We start from the raw sequence: 27,554 nt of genomic DNA on the forward strand, positions 1-27,554 counted from the left end.
GCTCAGCTGGCGGTGGTGGCCAACCGTGTGAGTTATGGAAGATTAAAAGTCCGTACTAACCGGTATTGTTTCTTGAGAGTCTGTAATCTGAACCAGTTTTAGGGGGTAAGACTTTCGGCTTTTCAAAAGTGTGGCCACCCCACTATAAGTGTTAAGTGGTTGCCAAGTCTCAATTTTTGTTATTCAACCGAAACCACCGCAGATGAAAACCGCATACATGGCATGGTACGTGGTACATCCCACATGGGGGATTTGCAGTAAACTAAAGTCCACGGTTGTATAATCTCCACCCTCTAGCGGCAGCTTCGCTCATAGCCATTCAATGCCTGCATCGCACGCGAATACATTGCAAGGTGTTAAAACACACACCGTACGTACTGGGAGCATCATTACCTAGCACAGCGGTGTTTGTTATGTTTGCCCATTAGCATAAATTATTGTAACATTAATCTGAACGTGTTATAACAAATTGCTGATTCTAGTCCTTATTACAGCGGAATAATTCATGCTTTCCAGGCTCGTGCCGCGCCGCTAGTCTTCTGGGGAAGCTAAAAATTCACGCACGGACTGGCACGGCTGTTGTATGGAGCTCCAAAATAGGGAAATGCCACGAATACTGTAGAGTAGTTGGGAGTGTCCGAGAGGGAGAGAGAGAGAGTGGATATATCCTGGCCTGAACTATATCCAGCGCAGCGGCTTCGGTCGTCTAGCACCTCTGGGAAATTTTGATTCCAATATCCTTTCGCAATCAGCAACCTGTGGGTGGTACTCGGTGGCTTTCGAGCGAGATTCCGACTAGTAATGAACGTAGCTTTCCATATATCGATTCACGTCCACCATTAGTCACAATCCGAACTGTAGCCATGAGATAGGTGCAGCATTTTTTTTTCTTGTTTCCGGCAGCATTCAGCCGAACGTTACCTACTACATGCATGCGGCATTCAACGACATGGGTGGGCTGTAATCAAGGAGCAATTGTGCAGCGTATTTCCTCATGTGCTATTAGATTTTCATCCGGATGAAACGGTTTTTGCGACGACCCTCAGTGGATTGCCCTGGGCACCAGTCAGTCAATGTTTGACTGAGCGGAGTGTGTCTGCTTTTATGCTGGTGCTCGGAATGATCCATTGGGGTGACTTTGAGTTGCTTTATCGTTACAATCAAAGGATTATGAGATTAAAAGAGATCCGATTTATCAAATGATGATTATGAAGATTTAATTTTCTAATCATCATAATCTACCTCCAAGTTTTTCTGCTCCTTTGGATACATCCCTATTAGTACGTAACTGTTCTATATACGAATACGATGACTTCAACAGCTTTTTTTCAACTGAGATTTGCCCAACATTGATTACTCTTATATATGTCAAAGGTCCTAAGCTTCAGGTTTTCCCTTAAAAACATGATCAAGTTATTTAGTTCCACAGAAATGACAGAATCTGTGCCCAAATCACTCCAGTGCACGTTTCGCCTTCGTGATGATACGCCTAGCTTTCGCCAACGGCTGCCACGCAACAGCAATTCAACCACACATTCGGCGAATAAAGTTCCGAGTCGTTCACGTACGATTTGAATAGAGGAATGTTAATAACAAATCTTACTCCTGTTTGGCCTGTGCGAAGAGGAATTTCCATGCGATACGCTCGTCCTACTGCGGTCCCCGCACCGGCGATCGGCACAGATCCACTTTGTTCATACTACGGACGGTGGGTGGTGGCCATTCAATCGGAATGCTCCGCTTCGTAGGGTGGGACTGAACCTACTCTATTGACGTAGGCTCGATGTATCGGATGGTGCTAATTAAAATCCAAGGAATGCAACAAGTATTCAATATCAGGCGTATGAAACCCGGTAGATTGAATACCGGAAATTGCACAACGTGCTCACGATGTTAGCTATGAGTAGATCGAGTTGCTCTGTGAAATTCAAAGGAACATAATTGCATAGTCATGCTCCTCAAATAAAAAGAGTTGAAAAGTTTTCCGGTATTGATCATCTTTAATGTTTTTTTTTTTTTCAAACAAAGATTACGATAAAGAAAAAGTAGCCTAAATATTTATCAGCTCTATTGTTTTCAGGATATTTGATTTTTTTTTTATCTCAATCAACGAGATTTGTAACCCTAGGCAGCTCTTCTCAGGATTCACGATTTACTTTCCGTTCGAAGGAAGAACTCACATAAAGTGAGTTTGTTGGAAATGGGCCAAATCAAATCCGGATTTGATCACAAGTCCACAGCGGGATAGTCACGCGATTTAACCATCACACCAGGTCCGCCCGTCGGGATATTTGTTTTATTTCCATCAATAACATTTAAGCTCATCGGATTTGTTAGGAATTCGTCAAAATGAGTCCAAAATCAGGACATGTTCTACTAAATCAACACTGATGGTATCCCTAGTAGCTGTGATTCCATCATGGATTCCCCCTTCATGAATTCATCAAGGGATTACTCCAGACATTTCTTCGGGATATGCCCTGGGATATTTTTGGAGATTTCTCCAGTGAGGCAGCATCCATTTATTACGTAACGCTAAAATCGACAATTTTTGACCCCCCCCCTCCCCCCTCCGTTACGCTTTTTGTATGAAAACCTGATTTTTTTTGTATGGGCCGTAACGCTCGGCCGGACTCCCCCCCTCATCCTAGAGCGTTACGTAATTTGTGGATGGCGCCTGACTTCATCAGTGCTTTTATGGACGTTTGCATCAGGAATTTCTCCAGAGATCTTTTAAGACACTTCTGCAGGTACTCCTTCAGAGATTTCTTCATGGGTTTCTCCATATATTCCTTCCAGAATTTCACTAGAGATTATTTAAAAAATAATCGAGAAATCGCTTTGTACAAATAAACCTTTAGGAATGCAGAAATTGCCGCAGACATGGATTTCTTCAGTTTTTTTGTCCAGGAATTCCTGCAGTAATTCTTCCAGGAATTTTCTAAGAAAGCTCTCCTGAGATCTTCTAAAGTATTCTTCATGGAATTGTTTCTGGGATTCCATTTGGGGTTTCTTCGTAAATCCCCCCAGGGATTCACCAGGGAATTGCATCTGTGATTCTTACAGGAAAAACTTTAGAAATTATTTTAAAAATGCATCCATGAATTCTTCTTGGGATACCTTCAGGAATTTCTCCTGGAATTCTTTAAGAAACTCCTCCAAGAACTAATGCGAGATTCCTCCAGGAACTGCTGAGAAATTCCCTTAGGAATTCTTCTGAGGATTGCTTCTGAGATTTCTCCTGGGGTTTTTCATGAACATAGATTCCTTCAGGAATTGCTACAGGGATCCCCCCAAGAGTTCCTCTACGTACTCTTTTTAAAATTCTTTCAGGATTTCCTTAGGAATTTCAGCATTTTTTTCAGTACTTACTCCCACTTTTTCCTCAGAAACTCTACCTGGAATTCCCTCATGAATTGCTACTTGGATTTCTTCAGGAATTCTTCCTGGGATTTCTCCAGGAATTCCTCCAGTGATTCGTCGAGGAATTCTTTAAAGAATTCCACAAGAGATTCCTCTAGGGATTCCTCCACAGAATCCTCCAAGTGTTCCTCTAGAGGTACCTCAAGAAATTCCTGTAGAGATTCTTCCAGGGCTTCCTCCAGAAATTCCTCTCGGAATTCTTCCAGGATTTTTTTCCAGGGATTGTTCCAGGGATTCCTTCCGGAATTCCTCCTGAAAGTTCTCCTGTGATTCTTCAAGGTAATCCTCCAAGAATTAATCCAGGGATTTTCTCTAGGGATTCCTATAGAGATTTCTCATGGAAATTTTTGCTAGGAATTTCTCAAGAGATTTCTCAAGGAAATTTTCTAGATATTCATCCAGAGCTCCCACAGGCTTGTCTACAGGAATTTCTGTAGTTGTTCCTCCAGGCATTCCTTCAGAAATTCCTCTAAGAAATCCTCTAGGGATTTCCATATGGCTTCCTCTAGGGATTCCTCTAGAAATTCTTTCAGGATTTTTTTTTTCAGATATTCCTCCGGGATTTTCTCCAAGGTTTCCTCCAGAAATTAATCCAGGAAATTTTCCTCAGGAATTCCTCCAGGAATTTATTTAAGTATTATACCAGAGATTCCTACAAAAATTCTTCCAATGAGTCCTCCAGTTATTCCTGCTGAATTATCTTCTGGAATTCCTCCAGAATTATCTCCTGGAATTCCTCCAGAAATTCCTCCTGGAATTCTTTCAGAAATTCCTTTGAGAATTTCTCTAGGAATTTCTGTAGAAATTTTCTCAGAATTTTTTTCAGGGATTTATCCAGAGATTATTCCAGAAATTCATTCAGGGATTCCTCCGGGAAATTTTACAGAAATAGTTCCACGGAATTTCCCCAACAATTCTTCTAGGCAGGGGTTTCTCCAAGTAATTGTTTAGAAGTTCTTTCCGTGGTTCGTCCAGAAATTTCTCCAGGGAATCCTCCCAGAATTCCACCAACTTCAAATACGCCTTAAAACTTATTATAAGATTTAATGCCCTTGTAAATTCAGTTGTTTTATGCACGAATTTCAAAATTAAGACAACTTAAAAACCGCAAACGAACGAAGATTGTTTTCTCTTGATAAAAACAACTATAAATGTTCCATGAATTGGCCATGCTGTGATAAAGCTTCCATAAAAATAATTAAATCTAAAAGGAATTGAAATTGTTCCTTGGGTTGTTTTGTTTTCTAAGAAAACAAAACAAAAACTGTATCAAAATCGATACTTTATTGCCCCTCAATGGCAATTGAGTAATGCGACATGCACTACACTAAGGATACGGGTAATGTCACAATAGATCCAAAAACTGATCGCAGTGACAAACCCGAACAGGAATAAAAATGGTTTGGATGTAAGTCGCAATTCCATTCGCGTAATGTCAAGACCAACCATTACTCGCTAGATGCGCATTTACACAGGATTAACCTCGCGTAGAGCAATGTTTGTACTAAGTGCGGTTCTGGTTATGATGACATCGACCACGTAGTTTGGCAATGCCCGGATAATGACGCCTCCAGAGCACTACTTTTTGATACCCTTTAGGCCCGAGGTAGACAACCCTTTGTTCTTGTGAGAGATGTGTTGGGGACCCGCGATGTCTCACATACATGGGATGTATTTTCGACTTTCTTCGCTCTGCTGGTATAAAAGTTTAATTCGCTTGTGTTTTCTTCTCCAGTTATTTTTTCTCTGTTTTGTCCTCTTTGTGTTACCAAGCTGCTCCTGGCCAACCGGAAGACCAAGTCCCACAACAAGTTTGTACCAACACCACAATGCACCGAATACGCTAGCAAGATACGATTCACCCCCGGATGAGCTGCAGTGAAACCTTTGGTCCAATCTTTACCCTGTCGAACCCTCAAAATGTGACCTTCTAACCTCGAGTACCCTGGCTTTCACCCATTACTAACAGATATCATTAAAAAGTTATTACTCTGTATACTATTAAGTACAAAAAAAGATATTTGGCTCCGAAAAGCGTTATACGCGATTGAGCCCCAAATAAATTAACTAGATAAAAAAAAACTTTGCCGAAGACATCAAACGTCCATCTGCATATTAAAAAAAATCATTTTTGTATCTTATAGGTGGATTGATCATCCAACTTTTCATGTCAAAAGATGCACTTATCTTAGAAACTATACACTCATTGCACAATTATGGGTCACTCAAGGAACAGTCATTTCAAAATATGAATCGTTTTACAAACAAAAATAACACTTTCATTATTTTTACTTTATATTCTCTTCAAACTCCTTTTTATTGTTTTATATAAAAAATTGCTTGTAAAATACACTTGAGCCGGTGAAAATTTCTAAAATGTTGGTGAATAATGAAAACCACAATAAGGGGTCAAAATTGGCTGTGTAACAATTATGGGTCAATTTGTTGCCTATTATGGGTCACTCAAGAGGAATCGGCTCAACAATAATATTTTGTCTATTTTTTCAATGAATAATCACTTATTCTCGATAGATCAACTATAACTGAATCTAAAACTGATCTCAAACCTCTTAACGAAGCGTGTTTTCACGATTTGAAATCAGTTTTTCAAAATTGGGACAAAATCTTCAACACAACCACCGGTAAACGCCTAAAAGTATGCAATGCCCATGTACGCGGAACTGTCAATATTATACTGCACAAAAAGTGACCCATAATTGTGTGATTTTCGGTGTTCCTTGGCACAATAATGAGTCACTTAAATTTTGCCAGAAATAAGCTTTAAATAGCTGCAGTCACATGAATTTCTACATTTAGAACGTTAATTATACCTTTGTTCTGGTGACGATACCATTTTGCCCTTGAAAATCACTGAAGCTTGTTTTTACAGTGCTGTCAAAAGCAGCGCACGCACTTTCCGATATTCACAATCGAAGCGTTACTTTGACATATGGTTTTGCGCCGAACAAAAAAATATCGACAATATGTATGTTTTGACGTATAAGCCCGTGTGCGATACGTGTAATGACCAGGGTCGTGCAATTTCGAAAGGAAAACTTGACGTACGACGACTGTAGCAAATCGTTTCCCATGCGAACGGACTGCTGTGATGCTTCATCTCTCACCCAGCAACACACTCGTTCGTTGCTGCTACAGAAACAAGTGTGTATGAAACATGGGATGATACACTTGGATTTTCGTTTCATTTATGAGTCATTGAAATACTTCAACATGCTAAAAACACTATTTAAACCACATTTTTAAATAGTGGTGCACGCCAATAGAATGATAATTATGTTTTATGGAAGAGGATAACAAATTCGACCACTTAACGTTGAACCATTTGTCATTAAAATCATTGCCATCATCAAAAATTTAAAAGCAGTTTTCTCGTTCAAAACAAAAGATTTTGCCATGAAAATGTATTCACTGCATTCCACATGAGAAATGGAATACAGTGAATATATTTTCATGGTCATTGTTTTGATTTACAGTGAAAAAACTGCTTTTTGTTTTCCGAAAAATGATGACGGATGCTTGAGCCTTAAATCCAATTAACCGGCGCCCGTAACCATTGAGAGACTAGCGTGCACCAGTGAGACACTAATGCTCTGACGGGTGAAGCACAAGCAATGCGACCGGGTGGGAGACTACCGAGTGCTACGATGAGTGGAAAAGTTTTTTTTAACGACCGAGTCATTAGAAAAATGTATGAAACACTTAAAGTGACTCATTCAAATGTTGCATGAAAGTGTATCATTGAAACGAAATTGTACGCCCCTGGCAATGACACAAAACAAATCAACTTATGAACGAAAAATGATAATGGCTAACAAAAACTTGCAATTAATTAGTATTTTTCTATTGAAGTGAAAAGTGACTAATAATTGTGTGTGTCCCATAATTGTGCAATGACTGTATCGCAAAATCAATAATTGAAAAATTATTCAGAAAGCGATCTCAGTACATTTCCTACCATTTCAGATCAGTCACGGAGGAGCAACCTTTGACATGTACAGTCAGTCAAACCTAAGCTTGGCTTCTGCAATCTATAATGTTTTAAGACCGATGCGCTATGATAAACATGTGGATTTGAAAAATGTTATAAGATCCAATTTAAAAAAGCACGTAAAGGTTCGTTCTTAAAACCTGAAATAATTTACAACATCTATGAAAATACCCAAGAGCATAAAGCATAGAAATTGTTACTTGGGCGACTTATCCATAACCGTATAACCCGTCTTCTTTTATTATTATCCTCTCACAGAGATGCAATTTGCATCATGCAAGTTAAGTACGTGAAACCCTCCGGCCAAGACTTAGTTCTTCGATCGATTTGCGTACAAAGTTCGAGTGAATCGAAACGAAAACAAGCCACTTACCTTGCAGGGTAGTCGATAGAGATCCGTGCAAACATTTTACTATCAGCGAGAGCACCATTGCAATTTGCATGTAAACAATCTCCATTGTTGGCCGCCTTTTCACTGATCGAAACCGGCGCGGTCCCGTTCCAGTCCGACGTCGAATGGGTAATATTGGCTAGCGCTTTCTAACTTGTCCTCTCGCCTTACTTCTGCCTGAATCTGTCGTTTTCAACTCCACAACCGCCACTCGAAGCTACTCCATGCTCCAGTTATGCACACATGTAGAGTTCTCTCTTCAGCCCCCTGTGCTTGGGTTGAACTGTGAAAACAATTTATCCGATCCACTGATTGCCGCCAGACGACCACGCTGTTTGCCTCCACTTAGACGTGTAAGGATGTTCGCTTTACATGTTTTCTTCGCATCACTGCTGCCTTTTTCTCGCTTTCCCACCCCCTGTGATAGGTCCTAAAGCCTTGAAATCGCGCTGATCCGATGCTACTAACGTTACGCTGGGTGGCCTCTAGTTGGTGTGCACTGGGGCGGATCCAGGCAGAGGACAAATGTAGCACTAGCTTTTCTCATGATTCGATTTTTATGCAAATTCTGCTTAAATAAACAACACTTTTCACTCACTGGATCGGTTGGCATTTCAGTCACACCTTCAGTCTGCGGGGCCCCCATAATATATGAATGAGACATTGACTCCTACACGGATTTGCAATCTAATTCCTACGGCTTTCCCCGTGGTTTGCTTCAGCTCTGGTATAAATCCTTTGCCAGTCAGTATGCTACGCGGAAAGTCACTTTACGGCATACCTGGCGTGTTCGGCTGAGGAGCTGAAAGAAAAACAGACGGTAAATATATGCTTAGCATGGCAATTTCTTCATTGATCAAAAAAGTAAAGAAATGTTTGACTGGAATGAAATGTGTAGTTTTTTTTTTCTCATGGCTTACATATCTCAGTTATAAATCTGGGTCTGTCAAATTGGGACTCAGTAAATAGAACTTACAATCAAGCAGCGCTTGTTTTCGGTATAGTTTGTTTGATCTTGGGAGCGGAAGAAAATTTCAGGAATATGGTATGAACGTGGCCTTACTTGTACGTCTCCTGATAAAGGGAAGCTTAAAAATAGTTGCTGTTATATCTTCACCTGTATTTCCATAAAGCATAGATTTAGACTACTTTGGAAATTATAAATATTTTGTGGTTTGGGCTTTTGAAAATGTTGTATTAAAAGGAACCGTACCACATGGCAAGTCCAGCACTAGTGGTGGCTTTGTATCATATCGTCGGTTTCCTGCAATAGGGGCACAACTCAAACAATGTGAATTTTCAGAACGAGCGTTTGAAAATTACCAATCTTCAAGAATCTCCTACAAGTTCACTTATTCCTCTCATTATTCGACAAAAGTAAACAAATGTTGATTGTTGTATCATGGAAAAAAGCTTAAGGACTATCTATTTTATTAATTTTGGATTACTATTTTTCAACGACTATTGAAAAAAATGATTTTGAGTTGTGCCTTTATTGCGGAAAATTGACGAAAATGCCGAAATATCGCGATTCTCAACGAATTTCAAAACGGGTTTTTGTGAGACGATTGCATAGTCTTCCATCATTTGCCATCAAATTCTCAAAAATTACAAATTTTGAGTTGTGCCCCTATTGCAGGAAACCGACGATATGAAGGTTATATCACATCATATTACTCGATTTTTTGTAGATTTTTTTAATGCATTTTTTTTTTCAAAGACACGAACACATTCAATGCTTCCCAGTGTGCTATTCGCTCTGAAGGAAGCACGACACTAGACAACGGACTAGAATGAACGCCAAGTGGCACAGCCAAAAACTTTTCCTGACAGCTGCGGCGAGAATCGAACCCACGCTCCCTTGCACGATGCGACTAAATGCTTGGTGACACTAGCCACCCGGTCACGAAGCCACAAATATCTAATCTGTTTAAAACTTGCATTTTGTGCAATGATGGCTTATAATGCAGGCATTTTCAGCCTGTTGACACGCGGAGCACTTCAAACTACATTTTTTATGGAGCACCCATAATAGCGCCAAAGCATACCTCATGACATCCTTAGTTTAATATATTTATCTTAATCTCATACATCCCTTTTTCACTTTTTTTATGCTATGATGGAAAATTTTAAAACAGTTCCGTTTTCTTAGGCGACTGGCTCGCGCGTATCTCTGACTGCGAGTAAAAGTAGTCGCGAAAGTAGATTTTATTTTGATTTGTATAATATATCTCTCGCTTTATCGATGATCACGATGAGTGGATTTATTCTCTGGCAATAATTTGCATGCATGGCGAATGGGCGCCAGATTTTTCCTCAAAGCTTTCTAAAAAACTTCTTTCAAGATTTCTTATGATTTCCTCACCGAGAATTGTAATATATTCCTGATATTGTTGGTAGACGCCTTATTCTATTATGGCATGTACTGAGCTGATTGAATTCCAAAATTTGTAACAAATTTCCTAAAAAGGTTAGTGTAATGATTTGGCAGATTACTGACAAGATGTGTGATAAATTATTTCCAGTGCTTTTACTATGATCAGAGCTAGTTAGCCAAAGTTCCCCGATTTCAGCGCCTTCCCATTGGTACATTCCCATGGATGAATTCCTGGAGGAATCTCTGAAGAAACCGCTGGAGCAACTTCTGAAGGGACTGCTAGAATAACTTCTGAAAGAATCCAAGAAACAAATTTTGAAAAAATCTCTCCTGAAATTTTTGAAGTAATTCTAGGAATATTGAAGAAGTCTCATAAAGATATTTCCAAAATTATCGCTGAAGAATATTTCAGGGGGAATATACAGAAAATTTGAAGAAAACTGTAAATAAATTTCTGAAAAAATATTTAAGGATCCATAGGTGGATTTTTTGAAGAAATTCCAGGAAGATACACCTGGAAACCCCTGGTAAATACCTAACAAAACCTCGTGAGATATTTGAAAAAAAAAAAACACACCCCTGGAAAATCGCCCAATTGGCGATCAAATGTAACATATTTCTGGTCAATACATTGCATGAAAGTTATCAGAACATGCAATAATTTCAGTTTTCTTACATTTGTATCATTAGTAATTTAATAAAGGGTTCGTGATTTACTGTTTTAGTAAAGCGCCACCTGCGCAATTTAGCTTTGCGTTTGATCGTCAATAAAAATCTTATACAGTTTTTTTTATGGATTCTTGGAGGAAACCATAAAGAAATTCGTAGAGGTACGCTTGCAGGAAATCCTGGAGGAGTTTCTATGAAAATACCCAGCGCAGTTTCTGATGAAATCTCTGCATGAATTTCTACAGGAATTTCTGCAAGGATGTCTTCCAGCCTTTCCGTAAGAATCCCTGTAAGAATCTCTGAAAGAATTTGCAGAACGTTTTCTGAAGGAATCCTTGGAGCATTTTCTTAGGCTTTCTTAAGACATCATAGGAGTAATTTCTGGAAGAGAAAAGTCTTGAAGAAATATCTTGAGGAATGTGAACAAATCTTGGAAATTTTCTTAACAATCTTTTGTAGAATTTCTGAAGCAATCCTTGGAGAATATTCTTTAGAGCTTCTGAGAAAATTTTGAAGGACATCTGAATGTCTTCTTCTTAATGTAACCAAGAATTATGTTTTAGCAAAAATCCAAAAAGCATTTTGAGAAAGTTCATGGGAGGTTTTCTAGATGAATGCTTTAGGAAATTTCTGGAAAAATCTCTATGAAAAGCAAAAATCTGAAGAAATTCGTAGATGAATTACTAAGACAATCTATGCAATATTTTTTTAAGAGAGTCCATGCATAACTTTCTTAAGAAGTTCTTTGAAAAATTTCTGGAAAGCATTCTAAAGTATAACGGAAGCCCTAGAAGATTTTGTGAAAAATTGTCTGACTTATTTTTTTAGGATCTCCTGGATGATTATCAAAGTAAATCTACGAGGAGCTCCAAAGGAGTCCCTGCAAGAATTTCTTCAAGTATCCCTTTGAGATTTTTGTCAGAGACACGTGAAAGATTTTTTAAATGGATCCTAGAGTGGAAAGAATTATCGAAAAATCGGTGGAAGTTTTTTTAAGTAACCCTTGGAGAAATTTTTAAAGAATTCTCTGGAGGAAAATCTGGAAATATTTTTGAAGGATTTATCAAACGAATTTATAAGCCACGGGAGATTTCCTGAAAGATTCCCTCGAAATTTTTGTGAAGGGACCCCTAGGGTAGTTTCTATGGGAATCCCTGCAGAAAATTCTCGAACGGATCTCACAATTTGTTAAAAAGAGTGCCTGGAGGATTTTTTGAAGAAATCCTAAGAAGATTTTCTGACAGAAATTCAAATTAAAAAATCCCTTGAGCAATTGCTCAAGCAAATCCCGGGAAAAGTTATGGAATAAATCAGGGGTTCTCAAACTTTTTCAGCTTGCGACCCACTTCTGATTTTCAAAGAATTTGGCGACCTACCAGCACGAAAATTTATAAAATAAGCCTTTTCTTGCAAATTTGGACTGCTTTTTTATATAAATACATTTTATCACTTTAATAGGTTGTGATAAACTTACGTTACGTAGCCCTCAAGCTTAGTTTTTTTTTGTTTATTTATGCTGCTCTTTTAGTTTTTTTTAGAAAAGTCTAAGAAAGGTTGGTGCCCAAGTTTGCAGCATCAGTTAACTCTTAGTCCTCAAAATTTGAAATGAGAGTCCAAGTTTCTAATATATTTAACCAGATATAATCACTATATATATATATGTATCAAATGCACTGCAGAACATTAAAAGCTACTTTAAAATTGAATATCGGTTGAAAATAGTATACGTATTCACAGAGAGTGGATGAACATCAAGTAGTTTTTGAATTATAGTACTGCTGGATTGTCAGATGAGTCCTCTTGAATATTTCCTTCTTACACACTTATTTTGCTTCCATTTTTATTGAAATTATTTTGAAATTGTTCCGTTAAAGTTCAGATTATCGACAGCCATCTGAATTTCACAGAAGTTTAGCTTTACTGAAGTTTGGTAAAAGTAAGGTTTCTTGTTGGAGTTCGGTATTTTTTTTTGATTTTTTGTATTTCTATTTTTTTGTATTTTAACTGCTGAAACTGGTGTGTAAAGCCTGGAACACATAGCGTCCGTTCCGTCGAGTTTTCCTTTTTTTTTACAGTTTTCCCATGGGAAATGTGTCAAACTACTGTCACGCACACGCAAACGTATGCATTTTGTGGGGCACTTAAGCCCAAACGAAAATGCTAACTGCAAGCAAACTCATTTTTTCCAGAAACCGACATACGTTAATAAAGACTTCGCGACCCACAAATAATCAGCTCGCGACCCACCAGTGGGTCGCGACCCATAGTTTGAGAAACGCTGGAATAAATCATTGGAAGATCGTTTGAGAGAATGTTTAAAGGAATTTCCGAAGAATTTTTTGGACAAAATTCTCTAGTAAAGTTCCGAAAAAATAGGCTAAATCTGTGAAGGATTTTCTGCAGAAACTCACCCACAGTTTTCCTTCAAAACTCTTTTAAAACAACTTTTCAAGTAATCCCTAGTGGAATTTCTAAAGAAATTGGAAGTTGCTTTTTGAAGGAATTTTTGAAACATATTCTTAAGAACTCTGGAATAGTTTCTGTAGGCATCGTTGAATGTTTTAGAAAAGGAATCTTTGAAAACATTTCCGAAGGAATCTCTGAACGAATTTTTGAAAGAATCCTTGGAGGAATTTCTGCTAAAACTCATTATTTTTTGCAAAATAATGGAGAATTTCAGAAAAAAAAAATCATTCAACATGCTTTGGAAAAATTCTTAGTTTAAAATAGGAGAAATTTCTGAACAAATCCCTAAAGAAAATTCCAAGGAATTTTTGGCCGAATACTCGAACAAATTCACGAAAAATATTAGAAGACTTTTGGTAGCTCTCAAAAAATCTCTGAAATGATTTGTAAATATCATGGAGGAATTGGTGAAGCAATTCGAGCCAGATTTCGTAAAAGCAGTATTTGTGACACTTCTAGAGGAACAAATGGAAGATTTTCCGGAACACTCTGTAACCATGTGTATCTAAGAAAAATAGATGAAATTATCTTATTTTTCGTAATACTTCCCAAATCAAAATATGTTTGTTTGGTAGCTGTTGGGCATCATACTGAAATGTACCAATACCCGTTTCATGAAGATATTTATTATACTGGTTATTTTAGAATTGTGTACTTGGTTCACTCTGTTTGAACACATTTTTGAAAACGCCAGTACTCTGAATGAATTATTATGATGTCGTTTTCGAGCATCTACCTCTACGTAGTTATCCGTCGTATCAAATAGAATGCGAACGATGCGTTTGATCGCCTTCTACCATTTACTACCTAGCAATTGTTCTTCCTCTACAAGTGGTTGGGGAAGCGGTGCCTGTACGATAGGCAAACAGTTTCAAACAATAAACAAATCGCTTTCGCTCTTCGTACATATGTACAACAGAGATGGTTATATTTGCGGTTAAGGCCGCACGGGACGACGTGTAATTTTTCCTATCTTCTCTCTCTATCTAACAATTTGCCTCGCGATTTTGAAGAAGCAAATATCAATTTCCACTGCACTGACGTAGCTGAAACTTTAGTCGATTGCGCACCACAAGTGAGCAAATGAACGATCAAATTTCTAGTCAATAATATAAAGTAGAAGTTGAGATTTGCATCTTACTAACAACAGAGCAATGGCGGACGATTCAACCACCGTCCCGTCCGGCCTTAAGGGGAAGATGATATAGATCGATGAGATTGGAATTGAACCTTATGACAACTAAGTTGCCGGGTCATTAATTGGCTCGGTAGCCTAGTTGGTAAAGCACTTGTCTAGCGAATAAGGGTCGTGAATTCAAATCTCACCTGAGCTGTGGATTTTTCCCCAATTTAACCGATAATTTACCCATCTGTACATATGTACGTTGAGTTATTTGAAATTCATAATTGACCACACGGATTGGTATTACCGAAAATTTGCACTTTGACTGAGTCATTTAAAATTAGTTATCCGTTACATATTCTAGTAAAAGTTTTCAAATACGTCTTTTGCTCAGAGAGTAAAAAATTCGAAGATTGAAAGTGAAGATCGACATTCTCAATTTTTCATTCGTGTTCGGCCACATTCATTGTCAGCTGTATGCCTCTCTTTTTTCATTCTATTCTCTGTCACGAATTTTTTTTGGCACGTTGTAAAATGTCCAATTTCTGTTAACAGACGCACAATCCGACTTAATGAACAAATAGGAAACATAATTAATATTCTAATTAACTACTATTCACAAGTTTTGAGGTGATTGGAAGTATAATCGGGAGTTACGGTCCAGCTTTAAATCTCAGTGAAAATTGTCAGTGACAGAAAAATGAATGAATAGGTGAAAAAAATCATTCACCAAAATGAATTCTATTTTGATCCCTCAATTGATAATTTTAAAAATTCACGTTGAATTTCATTCATTGAAATTAAAAATTTTAAACTCTGCTTTTGCTGACTACCAATCACGTGATATTGAACTGATCTTTCTGATTTTTCTTATTTAAGTTCTTATAATATTTTGTTTATTAATCCGTAGGCTACGGGGCTTACAACAAAATTTCAAACCGCTGCCAAAGACGCAAACATCAATATTTTTCAATGAAATTTTAAGGTTTACTTCACTATTAGTTGTAGTTTCAATTATGCTCGGAGCCACAAAAATTGGAGCCACGAGGACAGTTTCATTCCGGTGTACGTCTGGGTCAGGAGGGGTAAAAATTGCATAACCTTCCTTTTACCAAGGTCCTATTAGTTGAAATTCAAAGGAATTCATCTGAAAAGTTGTTAGTTCTATGTATTATTGTATATTACGTCCGGCCTGGGGGTTAAGAAGTATATAAGTGGTGTAGAACTTTTTCCAGGCATCCAAAATATTCTCAATTTTGAGTCTAATTTCTATGCGCTTGTAATAGTAGTTTACGCAACAAGGTGCAGAATGAGGATTTTTACAGCACGAGTCGTACATTTATCCAACGAGGCTTGCCGAGTTGGATAATTACGACGAGTGCTGTAAAAATCGAGTTCTGCACCGAGATGCGTACAACATTTTTTGCAATTTCATAAATTACCACTTGAGGATAGTTTTTAACAAAACCTTTTCATCAAACTGCACACAAATGTTCACAGTCATGTTTAAGAAAGTCTGATCATAGCAGGTTATACTGTGCAGTTGTCACAATTTTTCAAAGTTGCGACAAGAAAGCATCAAGAAGTTGATCAAAACTGAAAACAGTGCTGTAATGGTTCATTACGCAACGCAAATTAGTGCTGTAATGAACCATTACAGAACTGCTAATTTGGTGTGGGAAAGTAGGCCTTTTCCTGTCAGATTTGTGTGAGGTAAAACAGCCTATTACGATAAGAAATTGCAAAAAGGATTTTAACCTTCCGTTAATCGCGCTGTTGTACTTTGTACAACACATGAGAATTATCGACTATTACTTTGAAACCATCTTTTCTATCAATGTCAAACCCAAATGTATTCTACAGGAATCTTATTTGGAATATTATAAGACCTTTTTTGAAAACAGTACAACTCCTTATAATGCGGAAAATTGAAAATCGCATTATGAAAAACGTAGGGGAGACTGAGGAGACTTGATCCCTGGGGAGACTTGTTCCCCCCATATTTTCTCGGAATCAAAAACAGTTTCCTTCTAGAATATTTTTTTCCAAAATGACATCTGGATAGACGACAATGTTTCGGCTACAATTGATTTCAATTGTGTATTGCAATATTTTTTAATGGCTGATGGTTTGTTTTCTGTCTTTCAGAAATCTTTTAGGCGATTCCGAAAAATCTCAATAACTTTGTGAAAATTGAACCAAATCGTGTCAAAATTTCACAGCACATAGTATAAATAAAATATTATCAAACGTATTTATCCAAATAAGGCTGTTATATAAATATTTCAACTAATGTAGCTTAGTGTGTGCAACAGTGACATGGGGAGACTTGATCCCTCGAGGATTACACACACATTATACATGTGAAAAATACAAATCAATTTGGAAGCCTCTATTTACTCGGAATTCTAGTATATTCAATGATAAAACGTGTCAGATAATTATTATTTCAGTACAAACCATTAAAAGGGGGATCAAGTCTCCCCATTTTCAAAATACGGCATATCCTTAACAATTTAAGGAAATCTTATAATTTCAAATACCATCGTACATCGTTTTCATCAACAATGCAAGAAAACTTGAAAAGAAAATAAATAGGAAGCTTCTGGAGTTATTTTGCCTTTAAATTAACCATGTGCTCAAAAGGGGATCAATTGTGACCCATTTTTGAAAAATACATCATAAGACATGCCTCCATAAAAACACAGTTTTGAAAACTTTAACAATAATTTAAAGTCCTTCTGTTGTGCATAAACTTGCAATAGATGTTTACCTGCCATTCTGTACGAAAATGGATCTAGTTTTGTGTTTTTTCTTAAAGTTACAGGCAAATTAAGAAAAAGGGATCAAGTCTCCCCAGTCTCCCCTACTATATATAAGATATAATAGACAGTTGAATGTGGATTAGTGTATTTCAAAATCTAAATGATCTAGAAATATGGTGTCTTCGGCAAAGTTATATGGGATATCAAGGGCCTACGCGAGGTGACCTGAGTAATTCAGATTTCAACCGATAGGCGGCGCTAGTGAGCATGTAATTTTTATATCCCATATAACTCAGGATCCTGAGTATTTAGAATGATGGTGTCTTCGGCAAAGTTGTTTAGTAGATCGAACACTAACTGATGTAGAGCCGTATGATTTCAAATTCCACATCTAGGTGGCGCTAGTGGGCATTGAAATTTTATAACTCATACATCTCAGGGCCCTGATTACTTAGAAAAATGGTGTCTTCTGCAAAGTTGTTTAGTAGATCAAACACTAACTGAGATAAGGGGCTGTCCATAAACCACGTGGTCATTAGGGGGGGGGGGGGGTTCGGCCAATGACCATTTTGTATGGACAAATAAAAAATTTTGTATGGACTTATGACCACGCGGGGGGGTTGAAAAGTCCCAAAAAAATGACCACGTGGTTTATGGACAGCCCCTAAGTATGATGTGGAATTCCACATCCAGGTGGCGCTAGTGAGTACTCAAATATTATAACTCATATATCTCGAGATCCTGATTACTTAGAAAGATGGTGTCTTCTGCAAAGTTGTTTAGTAGATCAAACACTAACTGATGAAGACAAATATGACGTGCAATTTCACATCCAGGTGGCGCTGATGAATATTCCAATTTTATACCTCATATATCTCAAGTTCCTGATTACTAAGAAAGATGATGTCTTCGACATTGTTGTTTGATGGATAAAGAGATTACAGTTGATGAGCCGTTTGATACGATTTCGCTACAAGGTGACGCTACACATTAATTTGCTAAAACATGCAAATGGATGCTTTTTTGTATGTTTTCAACAAGCTGTGTTTGTTTCTGTCAACAATATTTCAACCAAATTGAATATATTTAAAAACCCAATAGAACAGTTAACATTCCGTTCATTCCACTGTTGTTCTTTGTACAACACATGAGCATCATCTGTTATTACTTTGTAATAAATGTATCTATTGATGGTAAATCCGAATGTATTCTTCAAGAAACTTATTTTGAATAGTACAGGACCTTTTCGAAAACAACGTTAATTCCTAAAATGCGGAAAAATCATAAATCGCATTATGAAGAACGCACTATATATTTTATGGGACATTATATCTTCGTATCCTGATGACGCTGTAGGGGTGAGTATGGCAGCATAATCGATCGCGTTCGCTATTGGCTCGAATGAAAATCAAAACAATAGATGCGCGGGTGTTTAGTGTTTAGTATTGTGTTGTTTTTGGCTGTGCATTAAGGTGGCCCACACTTATATGAAAAACAAAAATTTCGAAAAATTATAAATCAAGGGCTTATAGATGATGGTGTTATTTTTTTAATTCCAAAACAGGGTGGCGCTAGTTAGCGTAAATCTTATATCTCATGTGTCTCAGGATACTGACGAATTAGAAACATGGTGTCTTCGGAAAAGTTGTTTGGTAGGTCAAAAGCTTACGGATGATTGGCAGTTGACATAAAAAATGAATGAACACAACAGGTCAGTCTTATTGAAAATTTTAAACTCCTAGTTGCAAACAACTTTGCCGAAGACACCATCTTTCTGAGTAAAATGGAGCTTCGTGGCCGTTCGGTTAGCGTTACCAAGCGTGTAACCGCACCATGCTATCCACTGGTGCATGTAATGTATGTCGTGTCCATAGTCTAGTGTTAAGTCCTGTTCAGTCTGTACAGCCTCTGGCTGAAGACGGAGTCCCGTGCCTTTTTAATCGGGATCCTGAGCTACATAAGAATAAAAATTTACATGCTCACTAGCGCCTCCTAGTGGTGGCATTTGAAATCAAACTGTCACTCATCTATAAGCCCTTGATATACCAAACATGCTTGCGGAAGACACTATCTTTCTAAGTAATAAGGGTCCAGAGATACATAATATATAATATTACATGCTCACTAGCGCCGTCAAGTGGTGAAATTTCAAATTATACTGCGAATCATCCGTAAGTACTTAACCTACCAAACAACTTTGTCGAAGACATCATCTTTCTAAGTTATCAGGTTCCCGAGATACACGGGATATAAAGTTTATTTGCTCACTAGCGCCGCCTAGTGGTGGATTTTCCAATTAAACGGCCAATAATCTGTAAGCCGTTTACCTACCAAACAACTTTGCCGAAGACACCATCTTTCTAAGACATCAGGATCATGAGATATAAGATATAACATGATATTGCTCATTAGCGCCACCTAGTGGACGTATTACGAATCAACTTTATCAGCATCAAGTAGCCCATGAAATTTACAACAACTTTGCCAAAGACAGTCCTCCTCTAAACAATCAGGATCCTTAGATATTTCAGAATGTATGGGTGTTGTACAAAGTACAACGCGCGACTGCTCGCGTTACAAAAATTAGCGCGAGTACTGAAAGGTTAAGGCACGCAAGAAGTAGATTTTTCTGTCCTAAGCTAGGTCTTAAGCATATTGAATTAAACTTTAAGTAAAACTTGATGGTAACCTACTGTTTTCGTTAGAAAAATCATGTTTTCCACGAAAGGACAGAAAAATCTACTTCTTGCGTGCCTTAAAATCTTTTACAAGCGCATAGAAATTAGACTCAAAACTGAAAATATTTTGGGGGCTTGGAAAAAGTTCTACACCACCTATATACTTCTTAACCCCCAGGCCGGACGTAATATACAATAATACATAGAACTAACAACTTTTCAGATGAATTCATTTGAATTCCAACTAATGGGGCCTTGGTAAAAGGAAGGTTATGCAATTTTTACCCCTCCTGACCCAGACGTCCACCGGAATGGAACTGTCCTCGTGGCTCCAACTTTTGTGGCTCCCAGCATTATTAAAACTACAACTAATAGTGAAGTGAACCTCAAAATTTCATTGAAAAATATTGATGTTTGCGTCTTTGGCAGCGGTTTGAAATTTTGTTGTAAGCCCCGTAGCCTACGGGTCAAACTTGACCATGCAATTGGGAGAGATCAGTAGTGTTTTTCGTTTCAGAGAGCGAGTTTAGGCGCTTAAGCCTAGGCATTAGGGCCAGGACACGGCCTTAATATTTGTGTTCCATCTCAGGATTCCAATGATCAAGGGGTGACATCAACCTTCTTAGCAACGTAACCCCTACCGATTTTTCACGTAGTTAGCTTTCTATACAAAACTGAGCGGTTGGTACGAGATGTCCCCGTTTAATGGTTTTATTGTATAATCAATAACGCTGCAAGTAGGCCTGGCCGCTTTAATGCTTGTAATGCATTTTCGATATACTGCAAGCATTAATAATGACAAGATGGTAGAAGTAGTCGATCTTATCATTTTTCAGGATTCTTTCAATGAATGGCTGTATATGTGTAGACTAGACTAGACTAGACTAGTCTTTATGTTGATGATGAACGTGGGCTTGTTAGGGGAATATCTGTAAGTGAAAAGAAAATCGTGTTAAGTATTGTTCCTTTGAATTTCACTAAGAATTTGCATCCTTTGACAGATACGTAGGTTCGACCTCAACTGTAAGGTCATCTTCAGTGTCTTGGACTTGAGTCGAGTCAAGTACTGAAGATGACCTTACAGTTGAAATCGAAATACGTTTCTGTGAAAGGATGCAAATTCTTAGTGGATTTCAAAGGAACAGTACCTTACACGATTTTCTTTTTACTGAGTCTTTATGTGTTTTGATACATTTTTGTATACAATTTAAATAATACAAAATAATAAAAAAAAATGCTACGATTTTATGTAAAATTAGATTTTATAGACATTTTTAAAATTGAAATGTCCACTAAATCGAGGTATACTTGTATTTGAAGCATGAGCTTTTAAATGTGGAATGTCTATGTTTTGCAATTTAATGGAGTACCGTTGTGACCGATTGATTTACATTTATAAATATGATGAAATTTGCCTAAATCAATTGGCTTTCAATAAGCGAAGGAAGGAATTATGCTGACAGATGAAAACAAGTATGTAACTCGGCCTCGTGACAAAATTTGATATTTATTTCAACCACGATGAACTGCTTATTACATATTATGTCAGATTTTGCTCGCCCAGCCAACCACATATCGTAAATCATTGTGTGGAAAAAATCGTATATTTTCATATATCGAATCAGAATTGTATAATAATATGTATATTTGTTGACAATGATTGCGTAAAATCGCATTTCATGCCAAATTAAATTTCAATTGCGATTTTGTTTCATATAGTCGTCTCCGATCATAAAAGGTGCGAGATACTATCGGTAGGATCGCACAGAATCGGATAGAATCGTAAAAAAATATACATTCTTAATGTCAAGCTGCAAGTTCGCTAGCATCGTATATATGATTTCTTTGAATCGTGGAAATCGTCGCTTCACATCGTATATGAATCTGCTAAATCGAGCTTGCTACCTAAAGGTATGATGAAAATCGGTGCAATCGTATACAACTATAACAATGTTGTATATTGATCGTTTGCGTCACATTTGCGTCGTATACCAAGTGAATGAAATCGTAGAAATCGTATATTCATTTTTACAGTCGCATATGATTGTTACTTTTAATAGTCGAATATTAATCTCGGAAATCGTAAATGGTTTTGTTTACATATTTGTATGATTGAGAAAAATAAAAAATGGTATTCATCACAAATTTGTACTTTTGTTGTTGTTGATACGTTCCAACCATGGTAGCAATAATTTCAACCAAATATATAGGTTTTCATACTAGCAGATGACTAACAATAAGTGATGTATAGATTTCAACAACGATGTGAATTCCGGGCCTCTTGCAGGGCACCACTTTTGGTGCCACTCAATCCACAACAACAACGCTCCCATCACAAGTCTCGCACCGTATCATGCTATTTTTTATTCGTTTCATGCCATTCACTTTGAACTCTCTATTTTCAACTTGGCAATATAGCCAATAGAAATAACGCGCAGTTCTCAATCAAAGGACCTAAGTTCGACTCCCACTGAACACCAATTGTTTTTTTTACTTGAAAATCTTGAGTCGTATATTGGTACTCTCAATCGTAATAAGATCATGCATAATCGTATATTGAGACGGATAATATCGGCGAAATCGTAGAAATTTTTCGAGAAATCGTAAATTATGTTGGATGGAATCGCAGTAATCGTATATATGTTTCGATATGGCCTCCTCTTTAGTATGTATATGCCTGTTTCGTGCATTGAATACGATTTCTTTGGTGCTATATATGTGTGACTATTTCAGTTGCAATTTCGATATAGCAACCAAAATGCTGGCTGGGCGGGTTACTTGTCTCTAACGTGATGTCCGCAAAGATAAATTCTATTCTGATGAAAACCAATCCCACAAACATTTATTTCCATTGGCAGGATATATTTTTCAATATTGAATATTGGATGAATATGCGCACATCTTATGAACAATAACAGCACCAATTGCACCAAGCCATCAAAGAAAAAAAACAAAACCCCCAGCCACTGGAATGCGGTAGACAACAATGACATCACGGCAGCAGCTTCACTGAAATTGATAGTGCGGTAAAAGTTCCGGCTAAGCTGGCTATCCGCAGCCTTCTCTGCCATGGACGACAACCAGTCCTGTTGGTCGGTCGGTCGGTCGGTTCGGCAGCGCTTAGTGTCACTTTGTGCCGTTTGGTGGCGGTAGCGCGATTGCATCAATGGTTTCATTTTCAGTTCATTCCCGGAGTGCGAAACTTTTCCCGCCCAGATCCGAAACAACGTTTTGCTTTTTAAAATCGCAGCTGCGACTTGGAACTGTTGTGCCAGTGAAGCAAGTCGGCACGGGTTCCCAACCCCGTGGGATTAGGGACGCTTTCAACGGGAAATGTCACGATATTTCATAGAAAAAATGTCATGATATTTTTCAATTCTCATTTTTTCGGGGAGATTTCCGTTTGTGCGCATTACCGATCTAATACTACTAGTTATATTTACAGAGGATAGATGAAATGATTGAAACAGGCAAAATTTTCACTTTTCAAAAACTGCTTACAGATACAGATAGTTACTTTTCGAAAAGTGCATCAACTATCCTCAAATTTTCACTGTAATATGGTCAACTAGTTGTGTATTAGTGGTCCGAATTTCAAAAGGATCGAACTATTTCATATAAAATATATAATTCAAGAGATTTTGGAAAAAGGTGTAATTATCCGGCAGCCTACTTTGAGCTGTTATATCTCCGGATTCATTGAACCGAATGCAATGAAATTTTGAGCATTTTTGATTTATATAATGAGCTTTGAAAAACGTTTGACTTAACTTGAAATAAATAAATAGAAGAAAAGATATTGCAATTTCATTAATTTTAGAATTTTTAAGTAAATATTTTTAACATGCATCCCATTACTTTTTTCCAATTGTTTGTGGATTATTTTGTTACTTTCCTTCAAAACATATTTATATTCAAGTCAATTAGTGCGAATTTGAATTTTGGAACGATGCTGATGATTTGGATAATTTGGTGTTATGTTAGAAAAATAATCTAATCGTTATAATTTTCTTCTGTGTTATGAATTTTAAGTTAAGTCACAAGTTTTTCGTAACTTATTACATATGCTCAAAATTTCATTGCATTCGGATTATTGAATCCGGAGATATAAAAGCTCACAGTTGGCAGTCGGATAATTATACCTTTTTCTAGAATCTTTCTAACTTTGCGTATAACAGCCCGATCTTTCCAAATTTCACAACTAGTTGATCAAATTACAATGAAATTTTTTGATGCACTATTCCAAAAGCTACAGCTATTTGACCATTTTTTGAGAAATGAAAATTTTGCCTGTTCCGATCATTTTGTGTATCCCCTGTAGTACTATTAGCTGTGGAATGTTATTTATTTTGCCGGTAAACATTTTTTCACTAAGGGCAGTGGAATAAGCAAAACACAAAATGACATTTTCATAACATTTTCTTGCTTACGATACGAGAGATCCAAAAAAAACGTCACGATGTATACTTCAGATGAATGTTTGAATCTCTTACCATGTCATCGAAAAACTTGGGAACTCCTGTCTCTGTAGCTAACGTTCCAAAGCCAGTCTTGCGAGCAATCAAGCAAGGGTGTCGTCGACGAACTCATCGTCATTATCGTTTGCCCGGGCTCTTTGGGAGCCATGTTCACGCTTCTGCCCAGGAATCCCGGATCAATGTGAATTTGTTAGAATTTACTGCTGGTATTAGAAGGAAAACTTTTGCCGACTGTGTTTGCAGCGGATATCTACGGAGCACAACGAGTAGCGCGACCATCTAGCCAGCCAACCAGCTAGCTAGGCATCCAGCAGCAGCCGAAGCGAGTGCACGCTGACGCAGATGACTTGCCTGCAAGTTTCACAGTTCAGTTGACTAATCCTCTTGGTTTTTTCTCCACCATGGCACTATCGAGCAGTCACTTTTCACCACTCAGAACAGAACACCAACGGACAGCACAACGTGGTTGAACTTTGGGGCGTCAGGAGGTCGAAGAGGTTTCCAATACGAACTTTGTTATTTCGCTTGCTGCTGCTGCTGCTGTTGCTGGGGCGGGGAAGGGAGCCATTCTACGGTATAATCTGATTTCCCGCTTTGTGCCGTTTGCAAATCGTTAAGCTGGAACGTGCAGGTAGGTAGCTTTGTTTGCAGTGGAGAAATGAAATATTGTAATTAGTTTTAATTTTGTGACTCAATTAGTCATCGAGGATTACAATATTGTTTGTCGGATTGCTCGAAGTTTTTCGGCTTGGTAGTGATGGACTTACAAACATAGCATCACGCGGGTATTGTTTTTAGATAATTGTATGAACTTAAATTTTATGTCCATCATGGGTCTGTCTGATTTGATTTCACGTTGTGATATTGATTCAATCAATTCAAAAATATGTCATATTGTAAGCTATTCGAGTGCTGTCTTATCTTGCAAAATCTCTCCGGGATATGATTTTCCAAGTCAAAAGTGATTTACTGGTCGAAATAAGTGAGGTGAACAAAAAGGAGCGATTTCGGTTGATATTTAGGGGTTGCGAAAAGGGATTATTTGGAATTAATGCTAGAGCCAACATTAAAAAAAAAAAACATTTCAAAAAAAATTATCAAATCAAAAATTATGTTTGTAGACTAAACCGGTGATTCTGAAACATTCGAAAACATTTTGTACGTGACAGATTCGTGCAGAAGAGAGAGTTACCACTGATCATCATCAGCCAGCGATGCGCCTCCAACGACGTGCTTAAGGTTGTCTTGCGCTCCGAATGGGCGAAGCCTATTTTGCAGTCTGCTGTGCGCTGAACGGCTGCCAATCCAAAGGAGGTATCATATATATAAAAATGAGTTTGAAGTCCCTTTGAGGCAACAAAACTCAAGAACGGGTGGACCGATCAACATGACTCATGCATGGTTCGATTCGTATTCATGGCGGCTGTGTTTATATGTACAAAAAGTTACGAAAATCCACTAGAAAAGTAAAAAAATGATGAAGTACGGATTTTTCATGAGCCGGGAACAAATTTAGCGTGATCAAAATTAAATCAATCTAGAGTGCGATGCTGCGATGACCTCAACAGTTGTCAAACCACCACAGCTTGGCAAGACAAAGTTTGCCGGGACAGCTAGTAATATTATATATTTAAGTTCATTCATTCATGCCTGTTGCGGCGAAAATCAGCCATTCTACCCTTTCGTAAATGGCAAAAGCAGCCGCATGCTGTTAGCCTCTCTGTAAAAAGATAAAAGAGAAACGGCCATACAGTAGTAACAGCATCAAGTGCGCTGATGGCTAGTTAGGTGCAAAATCCTAGTAAATTTGTGAGAATTTATAAAAGAGTAAATCAGATCCGGGTTGAACCGAAGCCGATAGTAATTGTTGCCAGGTCGGAGATAAATCACTGAAGAATTGTAAGTAGTTTAAGAAGTATTATTGTACAATCGATGAAATAAAACAAACTATTTTAGTTTTAGCTGATACAAGCAACCACCAGTGTACTTCATCTGCTCAAAGAACTCCAGTACAACTCTCCCGCGGCAACAAACTAAAAAATTCTTCATGTCGACACCAGAAGAATTGAGACCCATATGTACAATATGTACGGACGCAATCAAGAAAGAAGAATGCATTACCTGCAGCGGGTGCAAAACAGCCTTTCACCTTGCTTGTGTCGAAGTGCCGAATTCGACATCTATTCCGAGCTGGAAATGTTCCATATGTGATACTCTACCGTCGTTTGTTCTTTCAACCCAGATTGTTTTAGAACTGAAACAATTGAACGACGAGATAGCGCTTGAAAAAAGGTTTCTGCGGAGAAAATATCAGCTGTTGCGGGAGCATTGTGATCGCCTGCGATTGAATATCAATCATACAGATCGTTTGCACAGCTCGGACAACCAGGCACGAGACGAACAAATAACGGATAGCCCCCGACACCGACAAATGGAATCACAGACAAACGGAACTGAAACGGATCTTCGAAAAATGCTCACTCGACAGGCTATTCCTTCCGACTTGCCATCGTTCGCCGGCCATCCAGAGGATTGGCCAATATTCATTAGTAGCTACAATAATTCAACAGAAGCGTGTGGTTTCAGTAATGTTGAAAACCTCATAAGACTGCAACGCAGTCTTACTGGGCCAGCACGGCAGGCGGTGAGCAGTAAACTTTTATTGCCAGAATTGGTTCCCCAAGTTATCGCTACGTTGAAATTGCTATACGGTAGACCAGAACTGCTAATTTCTGCATTAATTGCTAAAGTTCGGAAAATAGATCCTCCAAACGGAGAAGACTTGAACTCGCTCATGTTGTTCGGAGTCGCTGTTCAAAACTTAGCCGACCATCTTGTTGTAGCAGGAATGAAAAACCATTTAACGAACCCTACCCTTTTGCAAGAAATGGTCAACAAGCTACCAGCTCACTGGAAATTAAAATGGGCTTTCTACAAACGAGAGTATAACGATGTCACACTTTCAACGTTTTCTGACTTCATGGCGGATATAGTAACTGCAGCTAGTCAGGTGACAACGGAAGCGATTGGACTTGAAAATACAAAACGCGATTCAGATGTTCCCTGTGACGAGTCAAGTGAAGTAGGTAGTAGTGAAGCAGAATACTGTCCCGATATTAGAAACAGTCGGAGAAGGAGAAGAAAGTGCCCTATTTGCGACGACAGCGAACATCGT

General features: G+C 38.0%; 1 protein-coding gene across 1 annotated transcript in view; it reads right to left on the reverse strand.

The window, feature by feature from the left end:
- Window positions 1-27,554, reverse strand: part of LOC115261300 (uncharacterized) — a 137,438-nt gene that overhangs the window by 54,255 nt on the left and 55,629 nt on the right. The window contains exon 2 of the mRNA XM_062859401.1: window positions 7,806-8,625. Coding sequence (XP_062715385.1) covers window positions 7,806-7,890 — 85 coding nt within the window. The 5' untranslated portion in view covers window positions 7,891-8,625. The remainder of the gene's footprint in view (window positions 1-7,805; window positions 8,626-27,554) is intronic.

This window comes from Aedes albopictus, chromosome 3 (genome assembly GCF_035046485.1).
Source record: "Aedes albopictus strain Foshan chromosome 3, AalbF5, whole genome shotgun sequence".
Taxonomy (NCBI): Eukaryota; Metazoa; Arthropoda; class Insecta; order Diptera; family Culicidae; genus Aedes; species Aedes albopictus.